The sequence below is a fragment of the Euleptes europaea genome, chromosome 12 (genome assembly GCF_029931775.1).
Source record: "Euleptes europaea isolate rEulEur1 chromosome 12, rEulEur1.hap1, whole genome shotgun sequence".
NCBI lineage: Eukaryota > Metazoa > Chordata > Lepidosauria > Squamata > Sphaerodactylidae > Euleptes > Euleptes europaea.
In genome coordinates this window covers 21,145,177-21,163,222 of record NC_079323.1, presented here as the reverse complement: position 1 = coordinate 21,163,222, position 18,046 = coordinate 21,145,177, and the positions used below count along the sequence as shown (strand labels likewise).

The 18,046-nt window shown below is 43.0% G+C and overlaps 1 protein-coding gene across 1 annotated transcript in view; it reads right to left on the bottom strand.

Annotated features, from left to right (window-relative positions):
• The window catches only part of FGF9 (fibroblast growth factor 9), a 37,931-nt gene that overhangs the window by 12,502 nt on the left and 7,383 nt on the right, over positions 1–18,046 (bottom strand). The window contains exon 2 of the mRNA XM_056858620.1: positions 6,673–6,776. Coding sequence (XP_056714598.1) covers positions 6,673–6,776 — 104 coding nt within the window. The remainder of the gene's footprint in view (positions 1–6,672; positions 6,777–18,046) is intronic.

The following is an 18,046-nucleotide window of genomic DNA, read 5'->3' as shown; positions in this document are numbered from 1 at the left end:
CCCCAGTCATCATCCCTTTACCCCCAGCAAGCTGGGTACTCATTTTACCAACCTCAGAAGGATGGGAGGCTGAGTCAACCTTGAGCCAGCTACCTGAAACCAACTTCCATTGGTATTGAACTCAGGTCGTGAGCGGAGCTTGCACTGCAGTACTGCAGCTGACCACTCTGCGCCACGGGGCTTCATAAAAGACCTTGTGAATATTTAAATACTATTAAAATATTCCTTGTTTGTTTCAAACCCTACCACTTTCATCACCCATCTTGCATTCCTCTGTCATATAACATCCTAAACTCTGTGACCACTTCTTTATCATTTTTTATAATCTTAAATTAGATCATTCAGCCACAAGAATACTTTCATGTAGGCTTGCATAACATAACCTTTTCTACTCCCGCTCCCACCATTTTTTTCACCCATGGGGAAAAAGTATGGGTACCTGTGACAGACAGGGCAAAGTCCATCCCCTTTTCCCTTTATCCATCTATCCCATTTACTCTGTTTATATACTGGAGAAGCAGAAGCAGCCAACCAGGGCCCTCGGAACCCTCAGAGGGAGATGGGAGGGGGAGTTGGAGGAATAAAAATGGGCAGTTTAACTGTCACTTTTTCAGATAGGGTTTAGCAATCCTACAGTCAGGTTAGGCATAGCTCTGTCTCATAGTTTCTTCAGGAAGAAGCAGACTAGTTTAGTGTGATTGCCAGGAGGGGCACACACTGATGGTTAAGCTCTAAAACTCAGCCTCCCCAAGTAGAAAGCTAAGGGGCAAACTAAGGTATCAGCTCCAGTAAACTTTAACCAAAATTTGGAAAATCTGAGGGAAACGTGCCTGTTCTACTCTCACAGGGTAGACTGGCAGTTTCTGGCTATCTCTCTCTTGGAGACATTAATATTCTACAGTTAAACTGTTTCTCTAAGCTAAGTCACTCACACATTTGCAAATGTATTCTTGAACACCAAAGCCATTCTTTTCCCTTCCAAAGAAGAAATAAAGGTCTTGTTTTGTTTATCTCTGGTCTCCTCCTTGGTCCGCAAGAGAGGGCAAGTTTATTCCATCCTAAAAGACCGAGACAGGGATAAAGTGAAGTGTACCTCCACACCCTACCTGACAAAGGTAGGAGCGTGCCTCTAAACAGTAGTAGAATTTACCTCACAGGTGGCTAGCCTTGAGAAAATTACCAAGCACTGAATAATTCTCTGCCCTGTCGGTTATGTGAACTTGCCCTGTGATATGGTACTGTGCCATGGGAGTTAGTCCTCAAATATCCACAAAATTAACACACTACCGTAAAGGGGACATGAGGGGGTTTATTAAGTGTGGGACATTTCCTCCAAAACAGAACAGTCAGGGGTTTCTCACACATTCACAAAAACCAGGTCATGCCACCATCATAGCACAATATAAAGTGTAGTGGTGTATGCCAGCATGGTGTAGTTAGGGTTTCTAGGTCCCTCTTCACCACCGGCGGGAGGTTTTTGGGGCGGAGCCTGATGAGGGCAGGGTTTGGGGAGGAAGGGACTTCAATGCCATAGAGTCCAATGGCCAAAGCGGCCATTTTCTCAAGGTGAACTGATCTCTATTGGCTGGAGATCACTTGTAGTAGCAGGAGATCTCCCGCTAGTACCTGGAGTTTGGCAACCCTAGGTGTAGTGGTTAACAGCGGGGGACTCTAATCTGGAGAACCAGGTTTGATTCCCCACTTCTCTACATGAGCGGTGGACTCTAATCTGGAGAACTGGGTATGTTTCCCCACTTCTCCACATGAAGCCTGCTGGGTGACCTTGGGCCAGTCACAGTTCTCTCAGAACTCTCTCAGCCCCACCTGCCTCACAAGGTGTCTGTTGTGGGGAGGGGAAGGGAAGGTGATTGTAAGCTGCTTTGAAACACCTTAAAGGCAGAGAAAAAGCTGGGTATAAAAACCAACTCTTCTTCTTAAGCTCCTCTTCCCTCTTACTTCTCAAATCAAATTCACAATCCTTCATGACTGCTTCACATTTAAACACATGCTTACACACATACACTGAAAGGGATATACGCCTGTCCTGTAGGGTCTAGTTTGGTTTTAAGTCCAAACAGCCCCCAACTGCATATGACGGCCCATCAGGGACTCAGTAAACCTCCTATTTTTGGGGTTTGCCTATGGATGCAAAAACAAGGGAGTTGTCAAGCATCTGGCAGGCTGTTTGGCTGCACTTGGTTTGATGGGTCATAAATTGTGCAGATGTGCCTTAGCCATCCTACCCCAACACTCCCACTCTGCACTGTAGAACCGGTGAGTCCTTCTCTCTTGACAACTGTGCTGAAGGTTACAGCAGGTAGCCATTTTCTCAACCATATTCCTAAAGTGCAATCACCCATGAGGACTTTTTGACTGAAAAGGAGTATATATCTTAGCTTTTCAACAAGTCACAGATTTTTTCCACTATGCAGATGATTCTTTTTTATTCAGTTTCTGATGGTTTACTTCTATAACCACCCAGAATCCCAAGCTTCTGTTTCAACATTTGTTATTCCTTATTCTTGGGAGGGGTCATAACTCTGTGGTAGAGCACATGCTTTGCATGCCAGAGGTCCCAGGTTCAATCCCTGGAATCTATACTTTAAAGGATCTCAGATAGCAAGACTCAGAAAGAACCCTGCCAGAGGAATTGGAGAGCAACTGCCAGTAAGAATAAACAATTCTGGGCTAGATAAACTAAAGGTAGCTTCATCTGTTCACCTTTATCAATACCATTTCATTCTACATATTCCAAGCTTCCAAAAATATTCCAAGACAGTTCTTCCAGGGCTTTCTTTGTTCTTCAGATCTTGTACTTGGATAGCCTGCTTGCTTAAACTGCACTCATTATTATCCTTTGGATACATGCTTTACACATGGACCTGCCTGCAGCACCTTTGAAAAGCATGATATAAATTAAGCAACTGGATAAATAACATAGCTCTCATCCCTCCAACTAAGCTATAAATCAATAGATTGTTGTTTCAATAACAATTCAGCAATAATGCAAACGTTGAAGACATCATGTTTCTTTCTCATATAGTCAGTCCACACATGCCTGGGATAGCTTGTACTTGTGAGCCACTGTCACCATTCCAACACCAGACAGAACTTCCGTTTTTACCTCACATCTCCTCAAATGCAATTTTCCCCTCACTGGAATGAGTTCATGCATCCAGATTCCAATTACTGAGTGAGCAAGGAACAAAAGTCAAGTGTGACCTTTATCCAGTAAATCCTAGAGAATCATACAGCAACAATAGCACACAGAATGGCAAATGGGTCGAATGTGGCTGTAACATTTCCACAGGTGAAAGGACTTCAGGATGAGACAACGATTTTCTTGTCTTCTCAGCAGCCCAAAATTCCTCCACTAAATTATCTTCATGGGGACAGGGAATCCACAGGAGCAAGATTTGGAGAGGGGATATTTCAGGCTGCCATGGGAGGGAGAAGGCAATAAATCACACACTGCAGGCACAAGAACTTGGAAACTCTAGTGTGGATCGAAGCCAGTACTATTCCCAATTCTAAAACGTGTTATAAAATATTTCCAGTAGGCCACGTTCCCATAAGCTATTTTCAATTTAAAAAACAATAAATGTGTTTTAAATGCTCTCCTCACAGACAGTGGGTACATAAGAACAGCCCACCCTGTGTGGACACTACAGGCAGTCTGTCTCCAAGATAGCAACTTTTTCCACCAGTTTGATTCGGTTAAATAAAAACATTAACAAAAAAGTTAGTCCACATGCAAATACACAAAGATTTTTAAAACACAATTTTTCATTATCAACAATAACTACAAAGTCAAGCAAGAAAACTCAATTCACTTTAGGAAAAAGCCCTTTGATAAGACAAGTCTTGCAAAACGTCTTAAAGAAGAAGAATGATGAGATATGCCACACAGCTATTCCAAAGGACTAGAACAATACAGGAGGTGTGATTTCTCAAATAAGCCAGATGAGTGTGAAAGGCGCAAAGAGCAAGGAATGCTGGGGAGAACTAAGGTGGTGCACAGATTCATTCCAAGACAAAGTTTATAGACTGCACCAGACCCAGGCCAAGCCTATGAATGGTTAAGTAGTCAATGGTCTCTATCACATTTTTCTCCCCCTTCCTTGAAGGAGATCAGGACAGTATACCTGGTCCTGTCCTCCACCATCTTATCCTCACAACATCGCTGTGAAGTAGATTAGGCTGAGCGATCAAGGCTGGCTCACGGTCACCCAGGGCCAAACCAGACATGCATTGGGAGTTGTGTGTGCAGAGTCCCAAGTGATTTTTTAAACTCAATATCAAGGCATACTGAGTCAGAACAAGACCACACCACACAGGGAGGGAAGTTTTAAGCCTTGAACCCCTACACATGCTATTTGCCAACCTGAAACTACTCCTCAAAGCTTGTTCACCCACTCGAGCACTGTCCGCTTAAGTTTAGCCCAACAAGGCAAACAGAGGTTCTCCAGGGCCATTTCAGGATTTATTTAAAACATTTATGTCTTACTTTTCTTGCCATCAATGGCACTCATAGGGGGTTACATAATTAAAACCAGCTAAGATCCCATTTCGCAAAAATACAATGCAAATCACAAGAAGAGAACAAGCTGTTTACTCCATCATAATAGTTGACATCCAGTTACAAGCCACCAAAAAAAAAAGGCACGCCAGAAAAGCCCTGCCTTATAGAACCTCTGAAATTTCTGCAAGGCTTTGGACGTCCTCAGATCTTCAGGAACCCAATTCCATAAAACAGGATCGACCAGCAAGGATGTCTGAGCAAAACCAGTTCCCGTTAACCTGAGTGGAGGAACTGTTAACCATCTCTGGCCTGACAATCAGAGCTGTCTTGTGGGATAATGGTGCAGAGGGAAAGGATTAAAGCCCCTACCACACTGTGCACCATGGTCCTGATTCAAACTGGGGTCCTTTGCAACCTAAAATTGACTTTGAAAAATTGCTGTGAGCCCCAAACACAAAATCCCACCACACTGGCCCTTTAAAAGAAACTCCATGGCTGACTGGGGGCATGAACCAAGGTCTCTGCAGTCTAAGACCAACATTCTATCCACTATATAACCATTCTTCATCATTATAGCACAACTAGTTTAAGCAGGAGAAGCTAGACTTTGGTGAGGAAGTGCAAGAAGCAGAAGTTCTGTTGATGATCAACATCTAGTATTTATACCCGGCTTCGTCAATTCAAAGGCTTAATACTGTTACAAGGAAAAACCATACACAGTCCCTTTCAACTCCAGAAGTGGGCTCTGAGGCCTGCGCGTAGTAGCTCGCTAGGACTGCTGCTTTCTCTTCTTTACAGATGAGATTATAAAAAGCAGAGCAAAGAACTCTGAGACATCCTCTCATGATGTCATCTGTGAGTAGAACCATATGTAAAATAAAATTGTTGCAGAGGTAACAGACAACTGTGGCCATGATGTCCAGTTCTGCTGGGTTGCTAAGGGGGAGGGGAGGGAATGCACCAAGGCATGAAATAGGAGGCATTACTCATTCTGCCGCACATACTTGTACTTAAGACGAATTAACAAAAGTACAGAACTAATGCAAACCTTTGTTAATATCCGCTAAAGAAATATCTCACACAATTCATCCTGTTAATGTGAATAGATGGTTTCCTGGTGGTTTATGTGCTTTGTAAATTAACATATTATTTGTTGAACTATTTACATATTATTTGTTGAACTATTTATTGAGTTTGTTGCTCAAGGCAGCTTACAATTCCCAGTTAAAACCATATATGATACAACCCCAGTAACCCCTCTTCACAAGAAAATGCATGCAGCTTAAACCTCATTAAAAGTCCTAGCCAATAAAATGGCCTTACAGCACCCCCTAAAGACAGAAGATGGTGCCCCCCCTTCACCTTCTCAGGGAGCCTGTTTCAAAGGTGGGAGCCACTACTGAAAAGGACCAGACTCTAGTAGAAGCCAAGTGGGCAAACTTAAACAGGAAACAACTAGAAGGTCCCAGTCAGAGGACCATAACTGGCTCATGGGCATATGTGGGAAAGAGAAAATCCTTCAGATATATTTAAGCTTTCTGGTTATACTCCATCCTGCTTCACACCCTGTGTCTGCTTATTGTTATGCCTCGTAAGCGCTTTGCAAAGCAGCACAGGAAGGTATCTACTGAGTCAAGTTGCGACCCCAGCCCAAAGCTACCGGAAAGGGCTATAGTTCAGCAGCAGAGCACAAGCTTTGAAAGAAAATGCATCAGGACTAGGAGTCTCTATGTAAGATTTTTGAAAGCTCTTGCCCAGTTAGGAGTAGAAAACGGTAAGCTACATAGACACTGTCAGACACCATATAAAGAAGTTTTGTAGGTAAGTAACATTGCTGCAAATACATCCCAACCTACACATTTACAGTGCAATCCTAACCAAGTTACACCATTCTAAGCTCATGGCTTTCAGTTGATTTAGAAGGGTGTAATTTAGTTTACAATTGCACTGCTAATGACAAACTAAAAAACTTCTTATCTAAAAACTGTAGCTAGGCTACATGTTGATTTGTATTTATTGCAGGATATTTGGGTAGATAGCTGCACAATATATAGTTAAAGTGGTATACCTGAAGCTACAAGTAATCAACCTGACACCACAACACCACCAACACAGAAGTCAAGATTTGTAAAATCTCTAAAGGAACTTACCGAGCCATATAGTTCACCTTTCTCATTCATTCCCAGATAAAGTCCACTGTCTACCCCTCGGATGCTGACCAGGCCCACTGCTATACTGATAAATTCCAGGATACCTGCAAAACACATAAAATAGAGATGTGCATATTGTTTTCATAAACACAGCCAGTATTGTAGGCTAACTTTTAATTGATTCAGAGGCAGTACGCCAGTGGTTTTCTACCAGAAAGCTGAATGTATCCTCGGCACGTGAACCTCAAATGTGCTGAGCCGTCTTCTCAAATTATGCATTTCAGGACACCAGCTGAGCAGCAAGCTGAAAAATCTCAGCCACTTGTTCAGAGAGATTTTCCATAAGTACCTTGCCAAAATGAATACCCCCAGCAGCCCTGTCACATGTTGGAGCTAGAAGCAAAGTGATTACATTATTTGCAAGCTTTTTAAAGAATTGCATTTATGTGACAGACAGTAAAAGCTTATTCTCATTCTGGTGAAGACTGAAGCCGTACACAGTACTGATTTCAAAAGCACACAGCTGTTTTTTCATGAAAACCCAACAGCCTTCAGTCCTTTTACTTCTCCAAAACCAACTTCAAGAACAGGAAATTTAGAGCAGGGAAGCAACAGAGGGGCAGAAGGTGCCTTTCCCTGCTCTATAATCGCATATTCCCCACAGCTCCCATATATAACTTTCCCCCTACATACAGGTTTTCCAAACAATTTGTGAGTGCAGGAGAACCTATGTGAGAATGTATTTTTAGCAGTATCCAGGGAAAGAAATGTATGAATTCTAGATAAATTGACAAATTTAAAGTGAAAATATGGCAAGAAATTAGACATCGCTGGGTCTGAAGAGAGTGGCTCTTGTAGGTAGGGTTGCAAGAGACACACCGGGGAAGGGGGATGCTACGCTTTGGGCCCCTCCCCCAGCACCGTCCAGCTGGCCAGTGGGGGTCTTACCAGGCTTAAAATGAGGCCTAGACCTTGACATCGCTGTAGTGATGATGTCACTTCCAGAAGACAGGCAACGACAGGGGAGACGCTCTGGTATATGAGCATACGGTTAAAACAGCTTCTACCATAGAGTTTTTGCCCAAATAGAGCGCGTCTCCCTCATCATCACTGATGTAATGATGTCACTTCCGGAAGTGATGTCATCACACAGGAGATGTTGAGGCGTAGGCCTCATTTTAAGCCCGGTAAGATCCCACACACACACTTTCCCCTACCGATGGCTGGGGGGACCTGACAAACCTACTTGTAGGGCTGCAGGGGCTGCTCAGCTTAGTTTGTCCCTGGGCCTTTTTAACTGCCCAATATGAGTGAAGGAAAAAGAGGTGCAAGAAGGGTTCATATGGAAAATGAAATGCTCAGACTTAACTCACATGTGCCACTCAAACTACTTTTCAACCTCTCTCTGGCTGTTGGTGTGCACATGTGAAATATAGAGTTTTTTTGATGTGTTCATACCAAGTTCATACTGAGGACTGTACAACAAGCTGCATGCCAAATTTCCTGTGCATTACTGTGCATGTGTGATTTTCACCACAGATGTATTAAGCATTAAGTGGCAAGCAGCCAGCCAATTGGTCAGCAAATATGTTAGTAAATGAAGCTTACTAATGCACTTGCAGACAAAATTAACTCTACAGCCAATTGGTCAGCAAATATGTTAGTAAATGAAGCTTACTAATGCACTTGCAGACAAAATTAACTCTACAAATCCATATTTGTTTTACACCAATTTAATGGGCATGGCTTCTCACAAAGAATTCTGGGATTTGTAGTCTGATGAGGCCAATTAGAATTCTGGTAGAAATCCCTGCTCACAAAACTATAGGTCTCTTGAAAGAGAAAGTTTATATTTTAAATAGCATAATTAGTATCACTAAACACAAACAGAACATGCTGAAAAAAACTGTTGGTAAGAATTATAGTCACTGACAGAAAATAATAAGGTAATGCTGAGCCTCATGTGACTTTTAAAAATTTGCAAACTTTTTGGATTAAGTTTACATCTTTTACAAACTAGTCAATAGGAACCACAGAAATCTAACAAAACAAGAGAGAACCTTGTCAGAAAATTTTGTATTCAAGGTAATATTCACAGGACAAATACTGCTGTAACTTCTATTAGGAATTTTTATTGATTAATACTATAAATATTGTTCAACCCTACAAAAGCCAGATGTTTACATTTTTGATAGCCCTGACCAAGTAAGCTTTATACGTTTTAAATTATTTTGCATATGGGTATGTATAGAGGATAGAGACTCATAAATATTATGGGGAGCGTAGAGTAATTATGGAACTATGTTTCCCAAGTAGTAAAAAAAAAGTCAGTATTATGCTAGGTGCAATGTTTACGGTGGAATCTCTCATACAAACAGACCATTTAAACTATTTAAACTCCACCTTGATTGGGGCTACATAATAGGTGGCTCCAAATCTTGTTAATGAGACTTCTTCCGTAAACCTTTCACCAAACTATCATATTACCCATATGTGCATACATCACTGAGCAATTTTAACTAAGGCCCACTCTTAGGCTATTGTGTCTACTGGCCAATACTGCAGCTCCACACTTATAAATCTGGTATCTCTCATCATAGTGTAAAAGTAAATTGGGAGTGAAATTGCTGGTCTAATTTCAGGTGGCTGGGTGCACGCTGCTGACCATCTGAATGTAAAAAAGCAATGCTGCATATTGTTACCAGAAGCCCCATAGCATATTTTTCAAGTTAGTTGGCTATGTGTGGCTGAAAGATCTGTGTAATCCACTGACTGCAAACTGTATATATTACAATGGAAAATTCTTCATTTATATTACTATTTGTTCTGCAAGTCTCTCCTCAGACAAAATAATGCAGAACAAGTTAGACACTTGTGCCCTGTTGAAATCAAATTACAGGTGCACCACAGTTGCACTGGACTGGACTCAGTCTTTACAATAAGAGTTATTTCTTAGTTATCATGTACTGTATCATGTAGATCAGGGCCTTTTAAAAACTCTCCTCCTTATGCAAATTATCTGTATATTCCAAACAAAATAATGCATGCATACAGTTTAAGATACTACTTAATATCTTTCATAAAAGGATAGCCGGGGCATGATTCCCCCACAATCTGGTAACACCCAAAATCTACAGCGAAGTGATTCTAGATTTTTCAAAGGTCACATTTTTCCAGAGATCAAGGCACTTGCTCAAAAAGACATGATTTCTAACAGAATATTAATAGGCCAGCTTCCTTACTCCAAAACTCTTTGAAGGACTGATTTCTCAAATGACTCCAGTACCTGAAATAGCACGCAGGCACAGAACTGCCTCAACACTAATGTTCTTTTATACCCTGCGGGGTTGCCATTAGAATATATTAACCAGTTTTGTATCCGTGCAATGAGTCTTATAGCTGGACTTCTCTGAGCAGTGATTCATTTTTCAGAGTTTTTTTTCAGAGTATTTTCAGAGTTTCAAGTCAGATATCTGACAGAGGGAGTTTTGACTCTCGAAAGCTTATACCCAGGATATCTTTTTGGTCTCTAAGGTGCTACTGGACTCAAATCCTGCTATTTTATTTCATATATTCATTGAGATATTTATACCCTGCTTTTCACCCCACTAGGGACCAAAAGTGGCTGACATCATCATTCTCTTCTCCATTTTATCCCCAGAACAATATCCCAGTGAGGTTGGGAGAGAGTGTGTAGCCCAAGGTCACCCAGTGAACTCCCATGGCAAACTACAGAATTGAATCTGGATCTCCTAAATCCTAGTCTGATACACTAATGGCTATAGCACACTGGATGAGTTTTCAGAGATTTATAACCCTGTCCAACCATCACACTGAATCCTGTAGAGCTTAGTCTCAAGTCAGCAAGCACAGGATCGCAACCTTAGATGTGGGTCATCGCACCACTAACGCTATTTAATTTGTGATGAGGGGACTCTGCAAGTAGGTATGTTCACACAGGCCATCTACTGCTGGATGTCACTATCCCCGCAAGGTTTAAATGTCACTAATAGTATTCCAGAATTAAATTCAGGAATTTGGCTGCCATTTCCCCCAAGGATGCTTGAAAGGGTTAGGGCAAATGATTCTGCCCTTCCAGTCACAAATAATTAGGTAAAGTGCCTTTTTTCAAAGGCAGGAATGATAGCAGTTTAATCTCCACTGAAAGGCTATACAATCAGTACAGAAACAAAGCTCAAAGAATAGCCTTGGGCAAGTGGCAAGTACTCTGGGATGAGCATCCAAGGAGCAAAACTACCCAATCCACAAGTGTACTTAAACTCAGCCATGCTCAGCTCTCTCTTAATGGCTTGGGGGGGGGGGGGTCAAAAGGCACGCTGCTGCCTAAGGACAAAACTGAGACAGTATCCCAGCCAGCTCCCTCCATGGCTGTGAAACCCGTGTGGAGGTGAAGTAACTGCATGTAGGTAGGACAGAACTGGGGTAAGTTAGCAGCAGCTGAGGGAATGGGACAAGGATGAAACTAGACCAAGCAAATGGAAAAGAAAGTCGATCAGCAGAGGAGAGTCATGAGGGTGCATTCACATATGCTGAATAATACACTTTCAATCCACTTTCAATGCACTTTGCAGCTGGATTTTACTGTGTGAAATGGCAAAATCCACTTGCAAATTATCATTAAAGTTAACTGAAAGTGGATTGAAAGTGCATTATTCAGCATGTGTAAAGGCGCCCTCAGACAAACAGAGCAGGAATTAAACAACTCCCGGAGCTATTAGTGATGACATTGTGCAGATAGGTATGAATCTCACATTCAACTTAAGCATAACAGTAAGAGACACTCTCTCTTTAATAAGACTGGCAATGATCACACAATTATTGCTCTGGCAAGACAATGGTGTCTAAGTGTTTATTCCTCCATTACATTTTTTATTTTGTTGGTTTTATCTATAAATCCTTTGTCATTGTCTGCAGTCACTAGTGAGGAGAGTGGACTTGCCAGCGATGGGTCCCAGAATGGTATAAGAGGCTGGAGTAGGGTCACCAACTTCCAGGCAAGGCCAGGAGTTCTCCTGGAATCACAACTGACCTCCAGACAATTCCCTTGGAGGAAATGGCAGCTTTGGAGGGTGGACTTTATGGCATCATATCCCTGCTCCCCAAACTTCACCCTCCCCCTGCACTGCTCCCAAATATCCTAGAATTTTCCACGACAGAGTTGGCAATCCTAGGCGGGAGCTGTACTTTCAGAAGATCAGCACTTAATGAGACCTAAAGCAAAAAAGATGAACACTCATCAGTTCTAACCAGTGGTGTCACTACACAGAATCCAGGATTCTGTAAGCCCTTTTCAGAAGAACTCAATCCTGATAAATCTTTGGGCCAGGATACTGATCTCCCAAGATACTGATTTGCTAGACCTGGAACTACAATACCAATATTTCAGGTGGGACATTAAAAATGGACCTACAGAATGTGGTTTTGCTGCCTTTCGGTACTTCTCAGACATATATAGTGGGGTTCCCTTAGGAGGAAAAGACAGTTGCCAGTACTTCACCCTGCCCAATCTGTACTTTCATTGGGTCAGAAAGCAACATGCAACAGATAACACAGTTCTCCCCAGCCAATCAGAACACTACAGAGATTATCACCATACCCTTACATTGTTGGGTTAAAGCTGGTGACCCATGAGACAACTATATTTCCTGTAAATTCATTGCTACCCAAATATTAACACACACACACCTTCTTCAAGATATTCCAGCATCCTTTCTGTTAAGGTGAAGGGCAAGAATAACGACTACTTACATAAACCATCTATTTTCTTTTTGTCTTCACTGCATTTCAGGAGCCCCAAAAATTTCTTGAATTGGTTGGGTATTCTTGATATTGTACAGCCAATGACGGTACTGTCTCCATCCTTATCAAACACATTTGTGTAGAATTATTGAGGACAATGAAACATCATTGGCTTTGGTATACAGGTACAATGCAGTTCTTCTCCTAAAACTGTCATGTACAAATCACTGACAACAGAGTGGTATTGGGTTAATCAGAGGCCTTGGAGTTAAAGTGACCCACAGAGTGTTGTACTATATTTTTCAAGGAACAGTGCACTTCAAAATATTGCTCCCCAAAGTGATGGGGTTGTGATTGTTAGCCGCTATGAGCCCAGTCTTGGCCAGGAGAGAGCGGGTTATAAATCTAATAAATAATAATAATGGTAAACTGGCAATAAGAGGAAAAGTAATTAGCAAAGGGCTACAGTCCTCGTTTTGGAGGCATAGTTGCAATGCAATTATGATCCTGCTAGTTCAAGGGGGGATGCACATGCACACAGCCATACTGTAAGGATGTTATCCAAGGGAAGAACTATGGGTTGGAGGTAGAGAGAAACTTTTTTGGCGGAACTATGAAATCTGTGTCCCACTTCAGTTGCTAAGATGAAGGATGCCCTAAGGTTTATGTATACCATTACTCTTAAAGGCTTGTCTACTGTTACAGAATTCCCTTCCTTTGGAGGTCCATCAAATTATATGCCTAAGCAACTTATTGAAAGGTCCTTTCTATTTGGATTGACTGGGAGTGGATCAAGGTTAACAGAGCCCACAGAATCAGGAGAACATTAATGTTCTTCACAGTGCAGTTACATCCCTCTAAATCCACTGAAGTCAACACAGGGATGGAATCATAAACTGACTTCACTAGGAAATCCCACTGAGCGAACTGGACGCCTGAATGTTTATGTTTAGGCCAGATCTATAACTCTGAATCTTAATTTTAATACAATATTTAATGGAATTGTATATGTTTTTTTTATTTGAAATCCACAGTTAGCCTTGGAGATGGGATGACATAATTTAAATACATGTCATTATAAACAGGGCAATGGGGCAGAAGGTTTTTTTAATGTTTATTTCTCATATGCACTTTCTTCACAAATAACATTAGATTGAAAACCTCTAGAGAAACATCTCAATCTTTTTTTTCTCCTTCTGCATTTTACTTTTTAAACATTCACTTTCTAGCTCGTCAGGATGACATTCTAGGGAATAGGAGAGATGCCAGGGAGAGCTGGGCACTGAGATCTCATTAGGCCCAAAGGCCATCTGTCACCATTATTTTTAAAAACAAAATACTTTTGCTGCAGAAATCCTAGACAAAACAAACCCAGGTCTTCTGGGAAAGAGGGGGAAAGGTACAAGAAGCACGAGCCGATGTAGAATTAGGCACCAGTGGTGTGAGCTTTGGCCTGGTGTATATTATTAAATATATTAGGGCCTACTTTCCACACATATGCACTTTGCATGCAAAATCAGACAACTATCCCTGCTGGTCTAGGAGGAACAGAACTAACAGCCAAATAAATTCATAATACCAAGCAGTGCATTCACAAAAGTCTGTAAATTCTCACAAGAATAGTCTGTTCAGCAAGGTATCAAAAGGAGCAAAGCCAACAGATCATAGATCCCCTTCCATCTCTGATTATCAGTCACTGAGTACTGTTTCCACTTATACTCTAGGTCAGGGATGGGGAACCTCAGGCCCGGGGGCCGTATGCGGCCCCCGAGGACATTTTTTGTGGCCCTCGGGAGCTCTGGGGCCCTGCTGCGGAGGCGGGGCACAGGGTGGCCCTCCCCGAGGGTGTTCCTGCGGCCGCGGCTTACAGGGGCGCTGCGGCACCCTTTGGACCTCCTCTCACCAACTGTCGGCTGTTGGTCGGTGAGAGGAGAGGGGAGGGATGCTTCCCCCAAGACTGCCCCCCTACAGACGCTGCATGCAGGAATGCCGCGGCACATTGTAAGCCCCTCTCGCTGCCTGTCGGCTGTTGAGCAGCGAGAGGAAGGCGGGGAAAGAGGCCGGCGGCTCCCGGCGGCAGAGCATGCATGTGGGAGCCGATCGGGCTTTGAGAGGGGGGCTTTTATGGACTCTGTGGGGGGGAGAGCATGGAGACTGGGGTCTGGTCACGTGGGGCTCTGTGCGCCACCGCCGTGTGTGTGTGTGTGGGGGGGAAGTGGGGAGACTGGGGCCCAGTGGCGCGGGGCCGGCATGTGTGTGTGTGTGTGTGTGAGAGAAGGCTTTTCTCTCTTTTCTTCCTCTTTTTCTGTCACTCTCCTTTCTCTCCCTCTCTTTCTCCCTCTTTTTCTGTCTCTTTCTTTGTCTCCCTCCGTCCTTTTCTTTCTTTCCCTCCCTCCTTTTCTTTCTTTCTCCCCCTCCATTTCTTTCTCCCTTTCTCTCTCTTTCTCCCTCCCTCTTCCTCTTTTTCTGTTTTCCTTCCTCCCTTGCCAATCGACTGTGGTCTGCGCCCCCCTGGTGCCTCGTTTGCTCGGGCCCACCGCTGGCTGCCCTCCCGCATGGAGGGGGGAGCAGGGGCACCCTGCAGGCCTTCTGTGTGGCCTCCCCTGGGGTTGCCAACCTCCAGGTGGTGGCTGGAGACCTGGCAACCCTAGCCTCTCCCCCCCCACCCCCACCAGGAGATTTACACCTGGTATGGCCCCTGAATGATGTTATAAATGTGCAAATGGCCCTTGGCAGGAAAAAGGTTCCCCACCCCTGCTCTAGGTCATCTTCACATGAGTTGCTTAAATTACTAAAATGAGGGACACCGCTTTGAATGCATGAAATTTGCCCTACAAATGCTATTATTACTCTATTTCATGATATCTCCCACTTCTAATTCAAAAGCCTAAAAGGTATATTTGATTTTAAAATAGCTCTCTTCCACTTTTTTGTACCACACTGACACGTGTGCACCAATCATTTCACACAGAGTCAAAGATATCTTAAGTATTATACGTGCACCAGCCCACGTCTGCTGCCCAATTTTTAGGAAAACCAGTAATTAGGTATACTCAATCAGTCGGAACAAAAATACCCCGCTGGTCACTCATGAGGGTCATCAATTCTGCCTCCTCAGCACTTTTTGCCTGGTTTAAAGGAGTGCCTGCCCACCTCCTAGGAAACAGCTGACAATTTTTCTTGAGTGTGTGGAGCAGCTACTGCAATTCATCTGCAGTTCTAAAGCTCAGCTGTGTTGCAGCAGTTCCCAGTTTTTCCCAGCCTTTGCAAAGATTCTGCTACTGCAGCATCATCACCTACGTGCACAGAGAGCTGGAGTCACGAGCTACGCACGGAAGGTCACGGACTGCAGAAGAGGGGGATGAAGGCAAGGCGTGTGCCCTTTTACTTTTCTGCCACTCTCTGGGCTTAGTCACCTCTCAGCCAGGGACTTTGCCTGGAGATACAGCTACGGCAAACTGGTCTCTGCCCGATGGGAAATATAATTGCAGTATGTACCCTATTCTAAAGGACTCGCCTTTAGTCCACAACAAATGTCTTTATATATTTATGTTCCCACTTTTTATATCTTCCAACAAGTGACCCAAACCAGTCTGCAGCATCATTTTCCCCTCCTCCATTTTACCCTAACAACCACCACCCTGCGAGGTGGGCTGGGCTGAGACTAGGGTTGCCAGGTCCCTCTTCGCCATAGGTGGGAGGTTTTGGGGGCAGAGCCTGAGGAGGGCTGGGTTTGGAGGGGGGAGGGACTTCAATACCATTGAGTCCAATGGCCAAAGAGGCCATTTTCTCCAGGTGAACTGATTTCTATCAGCAGGAGATCTTCTACTATTACCTGGAGGTTAATAACCAAAAAAACAAACACCTCTGCACTGTTACCATAGGTTAGGAAATTAGTACAAGAATATGCTACAAATAAATGCAAAAAGAGTTTGTATTGGAAAGACCAAACAAACAACAACAGCAACGTGCTATACACAAGGGTGAATGATCACTTCAGTGAAGTGCTATGTACATAAATTGGTCAGCATATACAACAATATAGGTTCATATTTTGTGTCCTAAATACAAGTAGATGTCCGATGGATGTTCATCTTACTGAAGAACAAGGTGGAATGCTGGGATACGATCGTTTCGGAGTCATCTTCAGTCCCACATATTTCACCATAAGTGTATGCATTCACTTCAATAAAAAATGACAAGTTCCTCATGTGGATACATGGTGTTGCCGCATTCATTTATATAAATCAGTAGTTCAATAACTGTGACACAGCTGCAATACTTTGTATCCCTCGAGGAACTTGTTATAGCCATTTTAAGAAGCTGTGCATTTAATCCGCTTTTAAATCTCTTGAGACTATTGTACTACTGATTTTTATAAAAATTGAATGTGGCAACACCATGTATCCACATGAGGAACTTGTCAATTTTTATTGAAGTGAATGCATACACTTATGGTGAAATATGTGGGACTGAAGATGACTCCAAAACGATCATATCCCAGCATTCCACCTTGGTTTTCAGTAAGATGAACATTCATCGGACATCTACCTGTATTTAGGACACAAAATATGAACCTATATTGTTGTATATGCTGACAGCAATTTATGTACATAGCACTTCACTGAAGTGATCATTCACCCTTATATATAGCACTTTGCTTTTGTTGTTTGTTTGGTCTTTCCAATACGAACTGTTTTTGCATTTATTTGTAGCATATTCTTGTACTAATTACCTGGAGGTTGGCAACCCCAGCTGAGACAGAGGGTGACTGGCCCAAGGTCATCTACTGAGCTTCCATGGCAGAATGGGGATTCAAACCTGGGTCTTCCTAACAGTAAAACTCTGTAGGGCAAAAGCTGGTGTGTCTTATATTGAAAGTGCTCATCATAAAGTCAAGCAAGTGGAAAGACTTGCATATTGCAAGGTCCCTGAGCATCTAGACACACACTAATGCATAGTGCACAGGGCTGGATTTGAGGGACAGGGCTGGATCTGTGGGACAGGAAGGGTCCCCCAGTGCTTGTGCTTTACATTTTCCCCTCCCACAGGAGTAAATGGCAACTGTCATCCATATGTCCATGCCTGCACCCAGGATTCAGTGGTTGGTCCCAGCAGAGTAACTGGCGGAGACAGATTTGATGGAAGATCAAGATGACTTTTTTCCTGCCAGAAATAGCTAAAAGAAATATATCCCTTTGCCCTCCTAGACCTGGCCAGGTTACAGTCAGTCGCACACAGTTAAAATCCATTGGTGCAAGGAGACTAGAAGGACATTGGAGAAAAAAGGTCTGCCAGACAGCAGCTAAATAATATTCTACTATTAGAATATTATTCTAATATTCTGCTGCTACAAAAAAGTCCACAGGCACTTAAGTTTACAGGTCAGGGTACTGGCCTGGAGGCTTGAGCCAGCTTTCTGAGTTATGGGGGGTGCAGGGAGGGGCAGCTCTGAAATGGCAGCTCTGATCTACTTCACAGGGGGTGAAGAAAACTGCAAAACCGCCCTGTTTAATCCTCGTTGTGTGAGAGAAGAGAGGTGATGATAAATCTGCAAAGTCTTCACAAACTTACCCAGGCACTGAAGAGCACAATAGGTATTTCCATTCACCCA